Source organism: Heterocephalus glaber, unplaced genomic scaffold (genome assembly GCF_053883595.1).
Source record: "Heterocephalus glaber isolate CG9 unplaced genomic scaffold, H.glaber_assembly_v1.0 deba00000621, whole genome shotgun sequence".
Lineage (NCBI taxonomy): Eukaryota > Metazoa > Chordata > Mammalia > Rodentia > Bathyergidae > Heterocephalus > Heterocephalus glaber.
In genome coordinates, this window is record NW_028258153.1 from 560552 (window position 1) to 579881 (window position 19330).

Below are 19330 nucleotides of genomic sequence, written 5' to 3' on the forward strand. Positions count from 1 at the left end.
ATCAGAATCAGCAATCTTTCCCTGGTACCAAAAAAAAAAAAAAAGGATCACCAATCTCCTACCAATTAACTTTGTTTATTCAAAGCAAAGGTAATATGATGTCATGAAATAAGCATAATTCTTATTTTCTGTAACATCAATAGATGATATGTGTCTCTTTCTCTAGAGGAAAGACTCTCCTTTTGTTGTTCTTATTCTGATAAAATATAAACTTCAGAAAATAAAATAAAGATGAGAAGTAAAACCTTGGAGGAGCCTATGAAAGCATTCCCAATAGGAGGCATTACCCCTCTTTATTCATCCAACATCCTGACCAAAATCTATACCATGGTCTTAGCAAGGCTACCCAGGCCACAGGTGAATACTAAGAGTGCTTTCTGCAGTGCACAGAAGCAGGAAACATAATGTTGAGCAGCATAGTTTGGAGCATTCTGATATAATCTGGAGGAAGCAAACCTCTCACAAAACTCATGTTATCAGTGAATGGCAAAGAAGATCATCACTGTGGCAGTGAGGGAACCATCTAGATTATACAGTGCAATCCTGACATTAAAGAATTTCATGGAAGTCTCACACCTCAAGACATTTAGTTTCAGTGGTGTGCAGATAAATATTTAACAACTGATGCTCTAGAGGAAAAAGTGAATTAGTACTGCTAGCCAATGTCTGTCGCGTGAATTCTGCCATTGATGATTCTGAGCTGCTAATGGGGTTTGAACATTGAACACAGGGCTGGGAGGAGATGTGAACACCATTAAAAAGCATTTCCATTTAAAAATCCTCAAGGGCATGGGTAGTCTTATCATAAATAATAAATAAAATAATTAGAATACAATGAATTTTGAATCACTACTTTTATGTTTAGTGTAATTTGTTTAATGTTGTTTATATAATTTAATTATTCATTCTGGCTGAGTTTAACAACTAACATGCAAAATTCCTAAAAATTTAACAGTCAGCTTCTCCCAAACTGGGAAGAGCTGGACCTGAACCACCCCTATTAAGTATTCCACTTTTCAAAGTAGATTTTCTCAAGGGACTAACACTTAAAAGTGTTATCGGCAACTTACGTACTACTCAAAAGGAAGACTGGTGGGATAGGGCTTTGGTAAAGAGGGAAGGAAGGAACTGTAGGCACTCAAGGGTCAGAGAGTGGACATAGTTGAGAGAGATGAGGAAGGAGTGTGGGTCTACATTCACAGACAGGCCAGGGAAAGGCTTGTTTGTTGACGAAGGGGAAAAATACAGACTTAGCAATTGTACCAAAGATCATCTTGCTCGCAAAACAACTTTCATCACATAAACCATATTGCTTAAACCAATTCGAGCACCTTTTATGATAACCAAACTATAAAATTCACTGTCACAACTGTTTGGTCATTTGTGTAAGTATTATCTGAAGTTGGCCAAATAAATTTAAGATATTCTTCAGAATATCTGTAACTTGATTCCTCCGTGATTTTTATTTTCATATGCAGTAACACATAAATCTCACTTTCCAAAGTTAAAGCAGCTAAGAGAAATCACCAAAGATGATTTAGGATCTACTGCATACCCTTCTCAAAACTCAGAATTATAGTAGTTTTTTTCCTTGAAAATTAAAACAATTGTGTGTGTGTGTGTGTGTGTGTGTGTGTGTGTGTTGCTGTACTTTCACAGGGCTGACCGAAGCAGCAAAATGCAGACCATCCCTGGGAGCCTGGATATCGCTGTTGACAACGTTCCCTTGGAGCATCCAAGTATGATGATGACTTCATGGTTCCGTTACAGAGTTTTGAGCATCTCATGGAGTTTTTTACTTGCTTACTTGGTCAATGGGTCAATTAAGATTTTGCAGTTTGTTTTGTTTATTCCAAAATGGAAACTCATTATGGAAATGAAATTTGTCATGGGTCTTCTTAGTTTTCCATTTAGACAATGCATACTGTAAGGAAGACAGCATTCTGGATAGCACAACATTTTTCTGATGTGTGCAAATCAGGGTTGAATAGTCAGCAAGACATTAAATTATATCATTTAATCCTCAAACCTTGGTGGGCTGCACATAAGGAAGGTCGGGTATAGATAGATGAATTAACTGATAACCCACCAGGGGGAGAATCTACCTTCTATCCACTTCCACTGACTCACAGTACAGGTTGGTTCAGCCACACTGTACAGCCAGAGGGCTGTTCTGAGCCCTGGGTGTAGGCCCCCAAGTGGCATGAAAATATTACAGTGGAAATATTGCTAGACTCTGTTACTACACAGAGAAGATCTATATTTTTCAGAATATAGCCAAAGATACACCTTAGGTAAAGAAGAAAATTAGAATTTTGAAAGCTTTTACTAGTTTACACAGGAAAGTTTCAGAATTCAGAACAAGTCAAGGCTTTTGATAGTGAACAACATCCAGGGAGATGTTTGGGTTATCATTTGCGCTACTAAGATTTCCATTCTTATAATTTTCCACAAATCATTTTAATATGAAATATAATGAACATTCTGTTAAGCCCTGACTCCAAATCTTTTTTACATTGATTGGTATAAAAAAGCAGGAGATAAACTAAGCCATTTCCCCTACCTGATTTGGGAAGCTGGGGCTTTTATTACATATGGAAAAAAATAAAATAAAAGAAAAAGCTAAATATCCTCTTGGAAAGAATGGTAAGACATTAATTTGAACATAAAATAAAAATATTATACTTGATTTAGGGAAAAGTTGTAATATGATTCCCAAGCACACATAGCTGGTCACCATGCTTTATGAAATAAAGGAAAATTCTCTCCGGGGTAAAGGACAGTAGAAGGCTTTGCTATCCTTCATTCCTAGAACTGCAGCCTTCAAATTAGTGACAGAAGTTTGATTTGTAAATCCCTATTGATCTCTTCTCTCTTTTTCTTAAGCTATTCCTACAAAGTTACACTTTAAAATTTTATAAAAATTGAACAGAAATATAAGCTATAGCATAACAAATAATATAAAGAAAGCTCCAAGCCCTGACTGTGAAATCAGTCCACAGAGAAAAATTAGTTTTAATCCATCTGGTACTATCAGTAATAGACTTACTGGCCAATTTTTTTCTGATCTGTATTTGTTTTATTGATATAGTAATATAGTAGAGGTCAGTAGGTTACTCCTTATTTTATAATGTCTTATTAATATATGCAGAGGATCATTAGCTAAAATTTACTTTTTAAATGAAATAAAAATAGTTGTAAATACATCTAAAAGACTCACCAGCTTTTTAGACATAAATTTTTATATTAAATATATAACTTGCTTACTTATCATGCCTGAATTTTATAGCATCACACAGCATCATTTGGTACACAAGTATGAAGTTTATATTCTGAGTGTACTTGTTTTAAAATATGTTAAGTATTGTTCACTTTTTTAAAGAACCATATTAAATGACAAACTCTTATTTTCTGATTTTTTAAGACTGTGTAACATCGTCCTTTATCCCTGTCAAGCCCTTCAACCTGATGGCTCAATCAGAACCCACAGTGGAGGTGGAAGAATTTATTTATGACTCAACAAAGCATTGCCGTCCTTACAGAGTATACAAAAATCAAATTTACATTTACCCCAAACACCTCAAGTACGACAGCCAGAAATGTTTCAACAAGGTACGTGAAAAACTGCTGAGGTAGCACCTTTCTCTCCACAACATACGAAACATACAAGACAGTTTCTGAAAACTGCAACAGCGAATTACTAGCCAACATTTCAAATAGCAAATCATTTGGAGAAAATGCTTAGTTAGGAGCCAAGTGGCCCATCTTAGAATTCTTTAAAGATACACAGTTCAGAAACTTATTACTAATCCTTCTTGAAATCAGCCCCAAGTAAATTTTATCTAGACCATTTTTTTAGTTTCTTATATTCTGAAAATAGCTTGCCTGCCCCTTTCAATATGAGCTTTTTCTTTCCTTTGAAAGCTTTGCAGATCCTTCTGCTATTTCTGAGCACTGTGCATACTGTCACAAGAAAATGTTGGTTATTCTACATTTTCCAGATTTAATTAGAAGCTACTTATTTTAGCCACTTAAATTGTTTTAGGGTGTTATTGAAGAGGAAATTACAATTTCCATTTCCCCCCACTGTAATTTCAGGCACGAAATATAACTGTGTGCATTGAATTCAAGAATTCCGACGAAGAAGGTGCCAAGCCGGTGAAGGTGAGCCAAGTCCCTAAGGCAGGAGGGTTGTCTTGGTGCTCTGTGTTCTTGGCGGGGTTTTAATGTGAGTGTGGTTGAAACAGGAACAATTTAATGCATTTGCTTTCAGTTTTCTCAAATCTCTTGATTTAATAGCCATCATTAACTAAAGCTATTAGACATGCCAGTCTCTCCTTGCCCTCTTCACTTTTCACTGTTTGGCAAAAGGGAAACCATTCTAATGTGAAATAAATCCAGACGTCCCCCTCTGGAAGAAGCTGCCCTTTGCAAAGAGTAGCCAGACTCTGGATTCTTCCTGTGTGATCTAAACTGCCACGTCCTAGGCGGCCTCCGTGCGGTCTATACAGGGCCGGGCCGAACTGCCCTCATGGTTCACACAGAAGTCCTGGAGAAGCTCACATTTCTGAACAGAGTAGGCAGCCTGGTGCCCAAGGGACTGGAAAATGGCCCTGGGTTGATCGCATGATTGATAAGATCAATAAAACTGTGAGGGTTGTATGAACTATTTTATCTTAAGTTATAAAAGTGCCACTGAATGGCATTTTCTAGAGTTCACATTTGATATGTACTTTATTTTAAGGGCTCCAAACAATGTAAAATAACCTATAAAAATTTGAGGGGAAAATTGTTTTTAGAGGGTCTACTCCCAGATATTCCTAATTTCATTGAATTAGAAGAAGGAGGTAGTAAACGATGAAGGTAATTTGTAAGTAACCCTACCATCATCTGAGATAATTTCTTAAAACAATCTGTCAGGTGCAAATCATATCCTCTGATGTATGCTACCAGGAAGGTTTGTAGCATTATTGCGAAAACAATGACCAGTTAGAGAATAAATGAGTCACACAGAGGAAAGAGAAAGAGTTCTGTAAAAATCATCTCAGCCACTGTTGCCATCCACAGGTACCAACCTCCACAAAAGCATTAGCATAGGGAGAGAAAAGCAAGTGAAATATAATCATCAGACAAGGACAGTGGGCAGGCAGAGAGCAAACACACTGGGCCTGATAGAGTGAAGTTTTTATGGGAAAAATTCTGGGAAAGAGGAACAATCACAGGCATGTAAATCCCATGTTTCATTGCATTCTAAATATCACAGAGATACAGCAAGGGCAGATGTCAGACTCCAGATAAAGGCTCTGAGCTTTGGGCTAAGGGGGGCTTCTAAGCTGTACGACTGGAAAGTGCCATGTCCCATCCCCTGGCTTGATTAGGGATCAGATAGATCAGTAACACAAGGTACTGGAGCCTGGAACCGGAAGTGTCCTGCCAGCTCAGCCTGGTAAGTTATCAGAAAGTGTGTCTTGTTCCTACGATTGATAACTGAAGGGTTGTGACTATTTTGTAACTATTTCAGAAACACATAATGTGCCCTTCATACCTTTTAAACAGTGCATATATGGAAAACCTGGAGGGCCCCTCTTCATCTCAGCTGCCTACACAGCAGTTCTGCACCATGCCCAGAACCCGGATTTCTCTGATGAGGTAAGGACCAGGCCTCCACTGTTTCTTCTTTTATTTCACAGGTCAGTATAATAGAGATTATGCTAAAGAGCCTTACCAGCCATTGCAGCATTTTATGTCATAATGGAAAGGATGAAGGACTTTAGTGCGAGCTAACACCATCCCTTATAACCTAAATGATCTTTTTATTTTATTTATGTATTTATTTATTTGGTACCAGGGATCAAACTCAGAACTTCGCGCTTGCCAGGCAGGTGCTGTACCACTGAACTACATCCCCAGCCCCCTAAGTGATCTTACACTCAGCATGACAGGAGCTGGGCCAGGGGTTTAGCTCAGTGGTTCTGGCATCCGCCTTGCAAGCACAAGGTCCTGAGTTTGATCCCTGGTACCAAACAAGCATGGCAGGAGCATGTCCTGCCCTGCCCAACTCAAGATCACCCCAACACATGCCAAGCACCAGCTTTTATTCCACACACATACCATCTCATTTAATGCCCAGAGTAGTTCTTAAAAGCAGCTACTGTTATCACCTCCCTGTCTCATGGATGAGGAAACTGAGGCTCAGAGCAGTCAGGTGACTTTACCAAAAGCACTTAACTAATAACTGACAGTCAGAATTCAAATCAGACCATGTGATGACTCCAGACCACCCCAAAAACATCACTGGATCAATGATAAATTGCCATACACATGTTAGCTCCTGTTACAAACAGCTCCACACAAACAAGTTTCAGGGATATCATTTCATCTCTAACCATAAAACAAAAGTCTGAACTAATAAAACCTGCTGATCTCATGCTGGGAATCAAAATATTATATCTTTTATGTGCAGCTCCCAGTGATGCTAGCACACATTACTACAATTTAGTGGTGTAAAACCATGGGCACCTGTGAGCTCACAGCTCCGAGGGCCAGAGGGTGACGTGGCCACAGGGCCGGAGGCTCGGGGTCGGCAGAGCCACGGCCTCTGAAGCCTCTAAGGAGGATCTTTCCTCACCATCTCCAGCTTCTAGAGGCTCCACTTCCTTTCCTCTGCCTCCCAGCCATCTCATCCCTTGCCATCTGCTTATCTCCTCCAACTCTCGCTCTTCTGCCTCCCTCATACAAAGCCTTTGTGATGGACAGTGCTCACTTGTAAAGTCCAGGAGAATCGCCCATCTCATGGTCCCTAACATAATGACACCAACAAAGGCCTTTTCACCAGCTAACGTAACTCATTTGCTGGTTCTGCATAGTGAGATGTGGGAGGCGTCCTTGGGAATCATCTTCTTCTCCACCATACCTTCCTGCGCATCAATCATGTTAAAATTAATTTTAAAAGTACCAATGAAACATCCTGCCTGGCCTTTCCTCCCACCTCCATATCCATTCAGTGCAGTGGATTTTCCTCTGTGAATTCAGGACAGAAGATGAAAAAAAAAATTAAGGAAAAGAGCTACTACCATAATACCAAATATTTACCATATTGGCCGAACCTTTAGCCAAAACTATGAGAAAGTTGCAGTCTTTGAAAAAAGTATGTTCTTAAATATTGTTGCCAACTCTGGCTTTTAATACTTTTCATGTGTTTTCTAGAGTCCTCATAAAAGCTATGAACTTTTCCACAGGAGAACATGTGTATTATGAACAGCTTGGTGGTCTCTATAGTACAGGTTTAAAATTAAGGCTTTATTTTCTTGAGTATCGCAAAAATGATTGTATTAACTGGAACAATGATTATAAATTCTTCCAAGGCATTATTATAATAAAATATGAATATTTGCAGTATTCAAGCAAAAGATGTTTTCATTTAACTGGAATTCTTACATACTGGTTGCATTCCCATGTGCTCTTAATGATGGTTAAAAAAGAAAACATCTTTCTGTTGCATTATTTAATATTGTGTATTTTGAAATGTATGTTGACTTTTGTAACTAAAGTTAGCATGTAGTGTGTAAAGAATATGTGAGCTTATGAACTATCGAAATTCAGATTCTCATACTCAATCCATACATCAGAATTATCTGGAAAGCTTGTTGAAGCACACATTACCCCAGATTTTAGTATTCAATATGTCTGGGTTGGGGTCTGAGAATCCATATTTCTAAATGACTTTCCAGTGATGGTAATCTTGCTGCTTCAAAAACTACTGTCTTAAATCCTTTTGTGAACTGTGTGAAAATTAATGAGTTATATGCACAGGACATCTAATAGATAAGCTGGTAGGTAATTTGCACGACAATCACCTTGTTGCTTGACTTGGCAGTTCTGAGAACTACTTATTTGATGATACAGAGCTGAATGCAGTTTGCCTGAATGGGATCTTAGAGTCAGCACAGACATCATCAGAAAAGGTGGCTTCTTGTTCTGGAAGATTCTAGTAATAACAATCCCACCCAAACCCCCAGCGTCTCTGGCCTTGGGTCACAGCTCTGAACCATCCTTTTCACAGGGCAGTGGGCAGTGAGGGGGATTAAATCATATCTGAGGCTCGCCCTATATCATCTATAAGTGGTGCACGCAGATTCCAGTGAGAACCCTGCATGGACCAGAGTGCCACAGATGCAGGGAGGTCCAACCAGGGCCCTGCCCCAACTCCAGCTGCTTGGGGCCACAGGCCCCAGCCAACAGGCCGCCTAGAAAAGACCTGCACAAGCAACAGCCAGAGCCCCGGCAATATATCATTGGTAAGTGCATGCAGACCCCAACCAAAAGCCGGCTCAGACACTAGTGACTGAGGTGCACAGCCCCCAGCCAAAGGCCCTCCCAGACAACAGCTACATAGGGCAGGCCCTAGCCAGAGGCCTGCCTAGATACCATCCCAAGTGTGCACAGCCACCAACCAAAACCCCACCTGGACAAGACAGCACAGGGACCCAGAAGGCCACCACTCTGAATCCAGGAATTGGTCCAGTGATGAGCAGGAGAGAAAAGGCCACTCAGTGGCTTGCTGAGAATTGAAGACCAACTGGGTGAGCAAAAAGTTGCCTCAAAGGTGCAGCAGCCTCCATCTGTTGAAATGACACATAAACAAGTCTCAAAACCAGACTTCCAGATCACCTAAGGCAACCCCAAAGGGTAATGAGATGGAACAGTCTGATGCTCAACCACCTGAGCTCCCTAAACTGACAATGAAAGGGGATCTGAAAAAAATGAAATCAGAAATAATTTCTAGGATAACAACAGAGATTGTGTCCATAGTGCAAAACATGATTAATAAATCTAGAGCAGACACAGATAAAAAAAAATAGAGGAGCTGAGGAACACGATGGAATCCCAACATAGGAAATAAATTGAATCCATAAAACAGATGCAAACAGATTTCCAGGAGATTAAAAACTCCATTGAAATTTTATGCAGCAGAACAAGCCAATGTGAGGACAGAATTTCAGATATAGAAGATAAGATTGCAATTAGTGACCAGAAAAAGAAAAATTTCTTAAAAATAGTAAGGGACCATGAGAAATGAATCCAGCAGCTGCTTGAAGATGTGAAGAAAAATAACATAAGACTGATCAGAATCAATGAAGAAACAGGAGAGAATGCAAATGACATTCAAAAAAACTGTTCACAGAAGTAATGGTAGAACACTCTGCAACCAGGGAAAAAGAACTTGACATACAGATAAGTGAAGCATGTAGGACTCCAAATAGCCATGATCAAAAAAAAAAAAATCTACACCTAGACATGTAATAGTTAAGATTCCAGAAATCCAACAGAAGAACAAAATTATACAAGCAATTAGAGAAAAGAAACAAATCACATACAAAGGAAAGCCCATCAGAATCATAGCAGACTTCTCAAAACAAACACACAAGGCAAGAAGAGCTTGGAGCAATGTATTTCAAGCCCTAAAGGAGAACAATTTCCAACCCAGATTGAGGTACCTTGCAAAATTATCTTTCAAAATTGATGGAGAAATAAGATACTTTCATGACAGAGAGCACCTGAGGAACTTCATGAATACAAAACCAGCACTCCAAAAAATTTTAAACAATATCCTAGGAAAAGACAATGAGGATCACAACCCCAGGAAGCCCACCAGAATGAATCTATCAGGCATGACAAGAAATTAAATGCAAAGGGGAACAATCCAAGAAAAAGAAAAAGTCATGACAAGGATAAGTCAATGTGTATCAGTTATAACCATAAATGTTAATGGTCTCAATTCACCAATCAAAATAAATACACTGGCAGAATGGGTCAAGAACCAAGATCTAACAATATGCTCCATACAAGAAACATGCTTAATTCAAAAAGAAACTTATAGATTGTAAGTTAAAGGGTGGAAAACAATACTCCATGCAACAGGAACCAGGAAAAAAAAAGCAGAAGTAGCTATCCTATGTGTATATTAAAAGCTTTTCAATCCAACACTGAATAAGAGGAACAAAGAAGGACACTACATCCTTGTACAGGGTACAATCCAACAGGAGGGGTTGACAATCATAAATGTATATGCACCAAATACTAGTGTGCCCAACTATATAAAACAAATTCTAATGGGCATGGAAAATCAAATAAGCACTAATACAGTAGTAGTGGGGGACCTCAATACCCCACTATCACAAATAGATAGATTAACTAGACAAAAAATAATGAAATTCTAGAACTCAATCAAACTCCTGAACAAATTAACATAACAGATGTTTATGGAGTGTTCCACATCATGAATTCAGAATACATACTCTTTTCAGCCTCACAGGGGTCATTCTCGAAAATACACCACATAGTAGCTCATAGAACATGTTTAAGTAAGTGCAAAGAAATTGAAGTTATACCCTGTATATTATCAGACTATAGTGTGATGAAATTGGACATCAATAGCAAAAGAAACCTCAACAATTTCATAAATACATGGAAATTGAACAACACATTACTGAATAACCAATGGATCACAGAGAAAATTAAAGAAGAAATCAGACAGTTTTTATAATTAAATGACAATGTCAATACAACATATAGGTCAATACAACACAATGTCAATACAACACAATGAAAGCAGTCTTCCAAGAGAAATTCAAGCAGTGAATACTCATATTAGGAAAACAGAAGGAGCTCAAATAAAGCAACTGATGCTAAACCTCAAGCTTCGAGAAAAAGAAGAGCAGGAGAAACTCAAAGCTCATACAAGGGAAGAAATTATAAACATCAGACAAGAAATCAATGCAATGAAGACTAAGAGAACGATACAAAAAAAAAAAAAAAAACAATGAAACAAAGACTTAGTTCTTCGAAAGAATAAACAAAATTGACAAACCCTTAGCCAACTTTATCAAAAAAAGGAAAGAAAAGACCCAAATCCATGCAATTAGGAATGAGGAAGGTGAAATTATAATGGACCCAGCAGAAATTCAGAGGATCATCAATACCTATTTTGAGAACCTATACGGCAATCAGACGGAAAACACAGAAGAAATGGACAGATTCCTAGACACCTATGAATTACCAAAGTTGAACGAAGAAGACCTAAAAATTCTAAAAAACCCAATATCAATCAAAGAAATTGAAAATGTAATTAAAAACTTACCAGCTAAGAAAAGCCCAGGTCCTAATGGCTTCACTGCTGAGTTCTACAAGACATTTAGAGAAGAACTATTGCCGCTATTGTTTAAACTCTTCAATGAAATTGAAAGAGAAGCAATACTCCCAAATTCATTCCTGGAAGCAAGCATCATCCTGATCCCAAAAACAGAGAAAGACCCAAACAAAAAAGAGAACTATAGGCCAATCTCACTAATGAACATAGATCCAAAAATCCTCAATAAGATACTGGCAAATAGAATGCAAAAGATCATCAAGATCATACACCCTGACTAAGTGGGATTCATCCCAGGGATGCAGGGATGGTTCAACATACACAAATCAATAAATGTATTACACTATGTCAATAGACGAAAGGACAAAGACCATATGATCATCTCAATAGATGCAGAAAAACAATTTGACAAAATCCAACATGCATTCACGATAAAAACCCTACACAAAAATTGGAATAGATGGTCACTACCTCAATCTGATAAAAGCCATCCATGAAAAACCAACAGCCAATATCCTACAAAATGGTCAAAAACTGAAATCCTACACACTAAAATCAGGAACAAGACTAGGATGTCCATTATTACCACTGCTGTTCAATATAGTTTTGGGAACATTGGCCACACTAATTAAACAAGAGAAAGAAATAAAAGGAATAAAGATAGGAAACGAAGAAGTTAAATTGTCATTATTTGCAGACTACATGATATTCTATATAGAAGACCCTAACAACTGCACCAAAAGTCTTCTAGACCTAATAACCAAATTCAGTAGAGTAGCTGGATACAAGGTCAAAAAATCAATAGCTTTCCTGTACATGAAAAAGAGACTCACTGAGAGGAACTGGAGAAACTACTCCCTTCAAAATAGCATCCAAAAAAATGAAATACCTAGGAATCAGCCTAATGAAAGAAATTAGAGACCTCTACTCTGAAAACTATAGCACTCTGAAAAGAGAGATTGAAGAGGATATTGGAAAATGGAAAGACATCCCCTGCTCCTGAGCAGGAAGGATCAACATAGTGAAAATGGCCATACTGCCAAAACTGCTATATAGATTCAATGCAATCCCAATTGAAATTCCAGTAACAGACTTTACAGACCTTGAGAAAACAATCCAAAAATTCATTTGGAACAAGAAGAGACCCAGAATAGCAACAGAAATTCTAGGCAATAAAGACATGGTAGGGGATATCACAATCCCCAACTGGAAATTATATTACAAAGCTACTGTGATAAAAACAGCATGATACTGGCAAAGAAACAGACCTGAGGACCAGTGGAATGGACTAGAAGATAGAGAAACAACTCCATACATACTCAGCCACCTCGTCTTCCATAAAGGAGCCAAACATCCTCAGGATGTTTGGAGGAAAGATAGCCTCTTTATTAAACAGTGTTGGGAAAACTGAATTTCAACTTGCCAAAGATTAAAACTAGACCTACATCTCTCAGCATGCACTAAACTAAAATCAAAATGGATTGAAGATCTAAATATTAAAACAAACACTAAACTGGCTGGAAGAGAGGTTAGGTAGAATTCTTGAAGACATTGGCATAGGAAAAGATTTCATGAACAAAACCTCAGTTGCATGTCAACTAGCACAAAGTATCAACAAGTGGGATCTCTTCTTATTAAAAAGCTTCTGCACAGCAAGAGAAACCACCAGCAATGTGAAGAGACAACCCACAATGTGGGAAAAAATCTTTACCTGCTGTCCCTCAGACAAAGGTCTACTATCTAGAATATATAAAGAACTCAAAAAATCAGACCTCCCAAATTTAAAGACCCTATCCAAAAATGGGCATCTGAAATGAACAGACATTTCTCAGACAAAGAAGTAGAAATAGCAAATAAACATATGAAAAATGCTCAACATCACTGGTCATTCAAGAGATGCAAATGAAAACAATGCTGAGATTCCACCTCACCCCAGAAAGAATGGCTGCTATCACAAAATCAACCAATAACAAATGCTGGCTGGCGGGGCTATGAGGAAAGAGGAACCCTGCTCCACTGCTGGTGGGAGTGTAGACTGGTGCAACCACTGTGGAAACCAGTATGGAGATATCTCAAAGAACTAGGACTGGAAGTCCCATTTGACCCCGCTATTCCACTGCTGGGGATCTTCCCAAAAGAATTAAAAGAATCATACCACAGAGATATATGTGCACCCGTCTTCATAGCAGCACAATTTGTAATAGCTAAAACTTGGAAGCAGCCCAATTCCCCTCAACTGGAGACTGGATAAAGCAAATGTGGTTTAAAAAAAAAAAAAATGTAGTACTACTCAGCCATAAAGAATGAGAAATTAGAGACATTTATAGCTACATGGATGCACATTGAGACCATACTCGTAGTGAAACAAATAGGACATTCATGTTTAAATACCGAATTGTTTCTCTGGTGTGAGAAACTGAAAGTGTAAATAAGGACTAAAAGGTATAATAGATAATGTGAAATAGGAAGAAAAGGGGAAATGAGAGGGGTAGGGGAAAGAGAAGAAGGGAATGGAATTAATATGAGAAAAGAAAAAAATGGTAACAAAGTCTTTGTAAGTAGGGAAGAGTGGAAGGGTTGAAGGGAGGAGAGGCGATGGGGAAAAAATCAGAACCAAGAGAGATTATGCAAAGGTACAAATTTCCAATGATGAATGTCATTATATTATATATCTAAAATATACCAATAAAATTTTTAAAAAATGACAACATATCTGACAGGGCTTTCAAGACTGAGAGGCACTATAAATGCAGCTATTTCCAAACATTTTTGCAGGAATACAAAGTAACGTATGCCAGTTTCACAGTTTACATTTATTTATATTTATTCAGGGATATTATTTATAGAGATACAGAATGATCTTTTGACAAAATGGGTCATTTCTTAGTTACCACAATATCATATTTTGTGTTATTTTTTGTTAAAAGGGTAAATTCCATGTGTGAGTTACATCACTTACTGCTGCCACATTTCTCAACAGTGTGCATATGAATTACCTAGGGATCTTATTAAAATGCAGAATTTGAGTCACTATGTCTGGGGTGGTGTCTGAGATTCTGCATTTTGAGTGTGCTGTCAAGCGATGTTCATGCAGCTGGTTTAGGATCACACTTTGGGAAACAAGGACTTCTGGTTTACTCAATTTATGTCCCTTAAGGGTAGTCTCTTAATCTGTGTCTTTCTTACATCCTGTAATTAGGTCTCTGTGTGTGTTTATGTATGGATGTGATTAATCCATATTCTAGTAGCATAAATTATCTTAATGAAAAAAGCTAGGTATTCTGAATTATTATACATTGCTGTTAGGGCACAGATACGTATTGAGAATTACATTAGTACATCCAACATTATTAAACAAGGACTTAGATTTTCAGTTTAAAATATTTTTTAAATGTTGTGCTTCATCTTGCACTGACCCTGGGCACATTATTTTAATCTCAGTCGAATGAGGATCTCTTTCATTGCAGGTGAAAATTGAGCTACCAACACAACTGCAAGAGAAACACCATATTTTGTTTTCTTTTTATCATGTCACTTGTGACATCAATGCCAAAGCCAATGCCAAAAAGAAGGAGGCTCTGGAAACATCAGGTACTGACAGAAAGCAAGTGAGGTAGCTTTATGTATTATCCATCTGACTGTAGTCAGGAGGTATTTTTGAAAGCTTTGATTTATTGAATTGTTTAGAGAAGTTTAGTGTTTGTAAATCATAAATATCTTTAGTTTCACTTCCTGCCAGGGATGTTCATATTCAAAATTTCTTTTTGTTGTTCCTTTGCACAGTTGGATATGCTTGGCTTCCTTTGATGAAACACAATCAAATAGCTTCTCAAGAGTATAATATCCCAATAGCAACAAGCCTGCCTCCTAATTATTTAAGCATTCAGGATTCTGCAAGTGGAAAGGTACTGGGTAATGTAGATGATTTAAGAGAAAAAGCACATCAGCTTATGGCATGAGGTTATCTTTCTCTGCTACTTAATTGAAAACAAAAGAATGTACATCTGTTGTACTTATGGATGAAGTTTGTCTACAATATTCCAAGTCTCTTAGTTTATGGCTACTAGAAATGAACCATGAAAAATAATTTCCTGATATTATATCGGTCTCCTCTGCCAGTACTACCAAATGTATTTACACCTTTTCTTTTCCATCTCTATTGTGATGGTAAAAAACAACAGCATAAACTAACCTATTCATTCTTTTATTCCAAATTGTCACAATGACAGTAACAAATTCTCTTTTGCAGAATGTTGGGAGTGACATTAAATGGGTGGATGGTGGTAAACCACTCTTCAAGGTGTCGACTTTTGTCGTATCAACAGTGAATACTCAGGTAAGTAGGTCATCCTGAAATATGAGCATCTTCTCTGATGCACAAATCATGAGATAGCTCTTGCTCCCTGGGCCCAGAATGAGACCGTCATTCCATAGGATGTCAGATGGGCAAGTGGTGCAACATCACCAAGGAAGATGTTTGGGATATAATTTTGTATCTCTCTGAAGATACAATCTCCTAATACTATAAGCCCAGATGCCATAAAATATCAGATAAATACTGAACATGTGTTTAACATGTTGCAAGTTCTTTGCAGTATACTTTCTTCCACTGATAACATCCAAGCATTAAAATTGTTAAATATTAAAACTAAAGACCTTGGATATTTACTCCAAAATGAATTCTAATTTTCAGTGCCCACCCAGGATTGTGAGACAGGCAAAACTTCACAAGAGAGTCACTTCAATCAATGTCTGGCTTAGTGACCCTGGACAAATTAATGACCCCCACTGTCTTTATTTCCTCATCAGGAAATGATATCAATAAATCATCTCTGCTGAAGGTTTCAATGAAGGTCAAAATGGGAAACTACATGTAAAAATATTTCACCAACAGCAAAATGCTGTCTCTACATATGTAATTATTGTCCTTATCAAGTCACCACAAGTGTCCCTTTTATTGCAAAGCAGCTTAGTTTACCACAGGGTGAAGAGTTTTCTGGCATAAATTATAAACTACAAAGCAAATTATTACAAGTACATAAAGTATGCATTTCTTCTCTCTCAAGTTCAATATGTATCTGCTTTTCCATTTTTGTTTCATGCTGCTTTATCTCTAGCCCATACTTGGTTGCTAAGAAAAATGAGAGAGTGCAGATACTATTGTAGTCAGGGTTTGCAAGGGAATAGACTTAATACAGGACACATAAATTTATAGGATTATCTAATAATATTGACCCAAAAACTCAAATGCAGAAGAGAGTGCAAGAGAGGTCTGCATGCTAGAGACAGACCCAAATAATCCAGCCAAGGGCTTGGATCCCACAGTAATATCCCCCATGAGTCCAGCTGAAGGCCTGGAGCCCACATCAGTGTCTTGCACTAGTTCATGTCAGGAGGCTGAGGAATCCATGATGGAAGCCTGAAGGCTTTCTGTGCCCAGAAATCCCACAGGCTGGTGCTGGAGGCTAGAGAATCTGCACCAAAGGCTAAAGAATCTGTGCCAGAAGGCTGAGGGATCTGCACTGGAGTCAGGAAGTGAAACTCAAGAGGAAAGCAAAGACCAGAGCTCCCGCAAAGAGAACAGCAGCCATCTGGACAACAGTGAGGAACTGAGCTCCTCCCATAAGGAATTGAGTTTGTATCAGGAAAGCCAGCTGCAGCAAGCTTCTGCTAGGAAATCAGCAGCATACAATCTTCCTCTTCCATTCTCCTTTTTTGCCATTCTGGCAGCAATCCTTAGGTGGGTCTTCCACGCCCAGAACCACACAGACTCAGTTCATCTGGCTGTTCCCACTCATAGTGACTATTAATTAATCCACCACAGTTGCCATTGGTATATTGGGTCAGAATTTCAGTAATCTCTGACACTTGAAGGCAGATGTAGTTCTCCTCCCCCGTTCAGTACCCACAGCAGATTAAACCCATTGTTCTCTGATGCCATCACCCTGTTCCACAAATGGTCCATCTTCCCCAAACCCTGTTCTATTTATCTCAGACTCTCCTGAGTTGCTCTTTATAAGGCTAAGCCCAGCTCTCTCTCTACCTCACTCCCATGCATCCTTTCTCTACATCCATATCTCCCACATATATATTCACAATACTTACCTCTGTTTCTGAGTGCTGAAGGCCCTGCCCTTCACTATGCCCTCCAGCCACAGCACATCCACTTTCTTCCCCCAGTATCACTTTGACACTAAAAATTCCTTGGCCAGGAAAGCAATCTGTCTCTCTCCCTGTCTTCCTCTCATTGGTCTCATCAGTTCACACCTATCCTTCAAATCTTGCTCAACTCTTATTTCCTCTAAGAAACCTTCCCTGTTTCCTGACCCCACTGACAGAGCTAGGCTGCCTTGTCATGTACCCAGGTGTCATCCTGCTATTTGCTTGAAGCCCTTATCCAAACATAATTAAATTTGTGTGTGTGTGTGAGTGCGTGTGTGTGTGTAAGTCATGGTGTGGTGCTGGTTTCCTGGCCATAATGAAAAGTCCACATAGGAAGAGGTCAGGTTTGCCCTGTCCTCCACTCCTTCTTAAGTAAAATGCCTGCCAGGGGCTGGTACAAGGTCAGCTTTCAACAAATAATGTTCTGGATGAATCAATGAAGTGATATTTAAAAGAAAACCACTGTCTTTAATTAAGAAAAGAACTACAGCTAGGAAACAAAATACCACACACACAAACACACACACACACACACGCACACACACACACACACACACGCATAACCCAGCCTCAGTGGAATCCATTCTTCAGATACTCTACTAGAATGTTCAATGCCAAAGAAACATGCAGAATATACCTTCACTCTAATCATCTCGTTCACTTCCTAACTGCATAACTCAATATAGAAGTTAGAGAATTCTCAACTAGTTTTCGAAGGCGAGAGTTTTTGGTTTTTGTTTTTGGTTTTGGTGTTTTGTTTGCTTTTTTTTTCAGTAGTGAAGATTGAACCCAGGGCCTTCACTCTGAGCTAGATCCTCACCCTTTCTTTCCTTCCTTTCTTCCTTTCTTTAATTTTTAAATCTTGAGATAAGATCTTGCTAAATTGCTGTTGCCCAGAGTGACCTCAAGCCTGTGGCCCTCCTACCTCAGCCTCCCAGAGGGCTGGGATTGCAGGCCTGCACCAGTTTAAGTGTTACTTTTATCATGTAATCTTTTCTGTGGACTTTCTACTATCAGGCTGACTCAGGCATTTTGAGCCTGAAAATATCCCTATGCAGGTTAAAAAGTACATTGTCTCATTTCTGTTAAACAACATGTAAAAGAAATTAGTAGAAGGGTATGGAAGAAGCAGGAATGGGAAGATAAAGGAAATTTGAGAATGAAACACAGCTATGGGAAGTAATTCTCCAGCCATTGTCATCTATAGGAATGAAGTAGAAGAGTGAGGGAGCTTCGTCAGGTGGAGGGAGCCTTCACCGGTCCCAAAGGTCCTGTGAAAATAGATGCTTTGTATCTGACTTCAGACACAGCCGTTGCCCATAGGAGCATCAGTGCTGCAGAAGTGCCTAGTGCTCAGCATCATGAGCATTTGCAACAGCTTGTGTGTCATCAGAAACAAATACTTCTTTTGCTGTTTCAGGATCCACATGTGAATGCATTTTTCCAACAGTGCCAAAAAAGAGAGAAAGACATGTCTCAGTCACCTACCTCAAATTTCATCCTCTCTTGTAAGGTAACAAGTAGCTTCAGTGGTCTCCAGGGTAAAAACGGGCGACAGAGACCTTTTATTTCCCACTGAGTAGCAAGGGAAGAGGTGATTAGTGCTAAAGATTTTTTAAAATGCCTTATCAATTCAGAGAGGAAAGTATTTAATTTCATAATTTCTAAATTCTAAGCTGTGTCTGTTGACTAGAAAAAGCAAAGATCAGTTTTTTTCTAAAATAAATGATTGAAAAACAGAATCTATTGTTATTTACCTGGAGAGCCCTTCATCCATTTTCAGCCCATGTGCCAAGCTAAATGCAATGAAGAGAAAAGCAGATAAAGGTGAGCTGTGGTATACATACTCCAGTTCTAAAATACTCCAGCAGTATATGCTCCATCATTTTTTCTTATTAATTTATTTCACAAATTTAAAGTATATGTATGTATCATGTGCATTATGTTTGGAAATACGTATACACTGTATAATGGCTGTCATTCTTTTGTGGTGAGAGTATGCAATATTTGTCTCTCTGT

General features: G+C 38.5%; 1 protein-coding gene across 12 annotated transcripts in view; it reads left to right on the forward strand.

The window, feature by feature from the left end:
* The window catches only part of Dock10 (dedicator of cytokinesis 10), a 263362-nt gene that overhangs the window by 172930 nt on the left and 71102 nt on the right, over positions 1-19330 (forward strand). For all 12 annotated transcript variants that reach the window (XM_087205974.1, XM_087205976.1, XM_087205977.1 and 9 more), the window contains 8 exons: positions 1660-1739; positions 3425-3612; positions 4099-4164; positions 5557-5649; positions 14617-14740; positions 14933-15054; positions 15399-15485; positions 18732-18824. In XM_087205974.1, coding sequence (XP_087062100.1) covers positions 1660-1739; positions 3425-3612; positions 4099-4164; positions 5557-5649; positions 14617-14740; positions 14933-15054; positions 15399-15485; positions 18732-18824 — 853 coding nt within the window. The remainder of the gene's footprint in view (positions 1-1659; positions 1740-3424; positions 3613-4098; positions 4165-5556; positions 5650-14616; positions 14741-14932; positions 15055-15398; positions 15486-18731; positions 18825-19330) is intronic.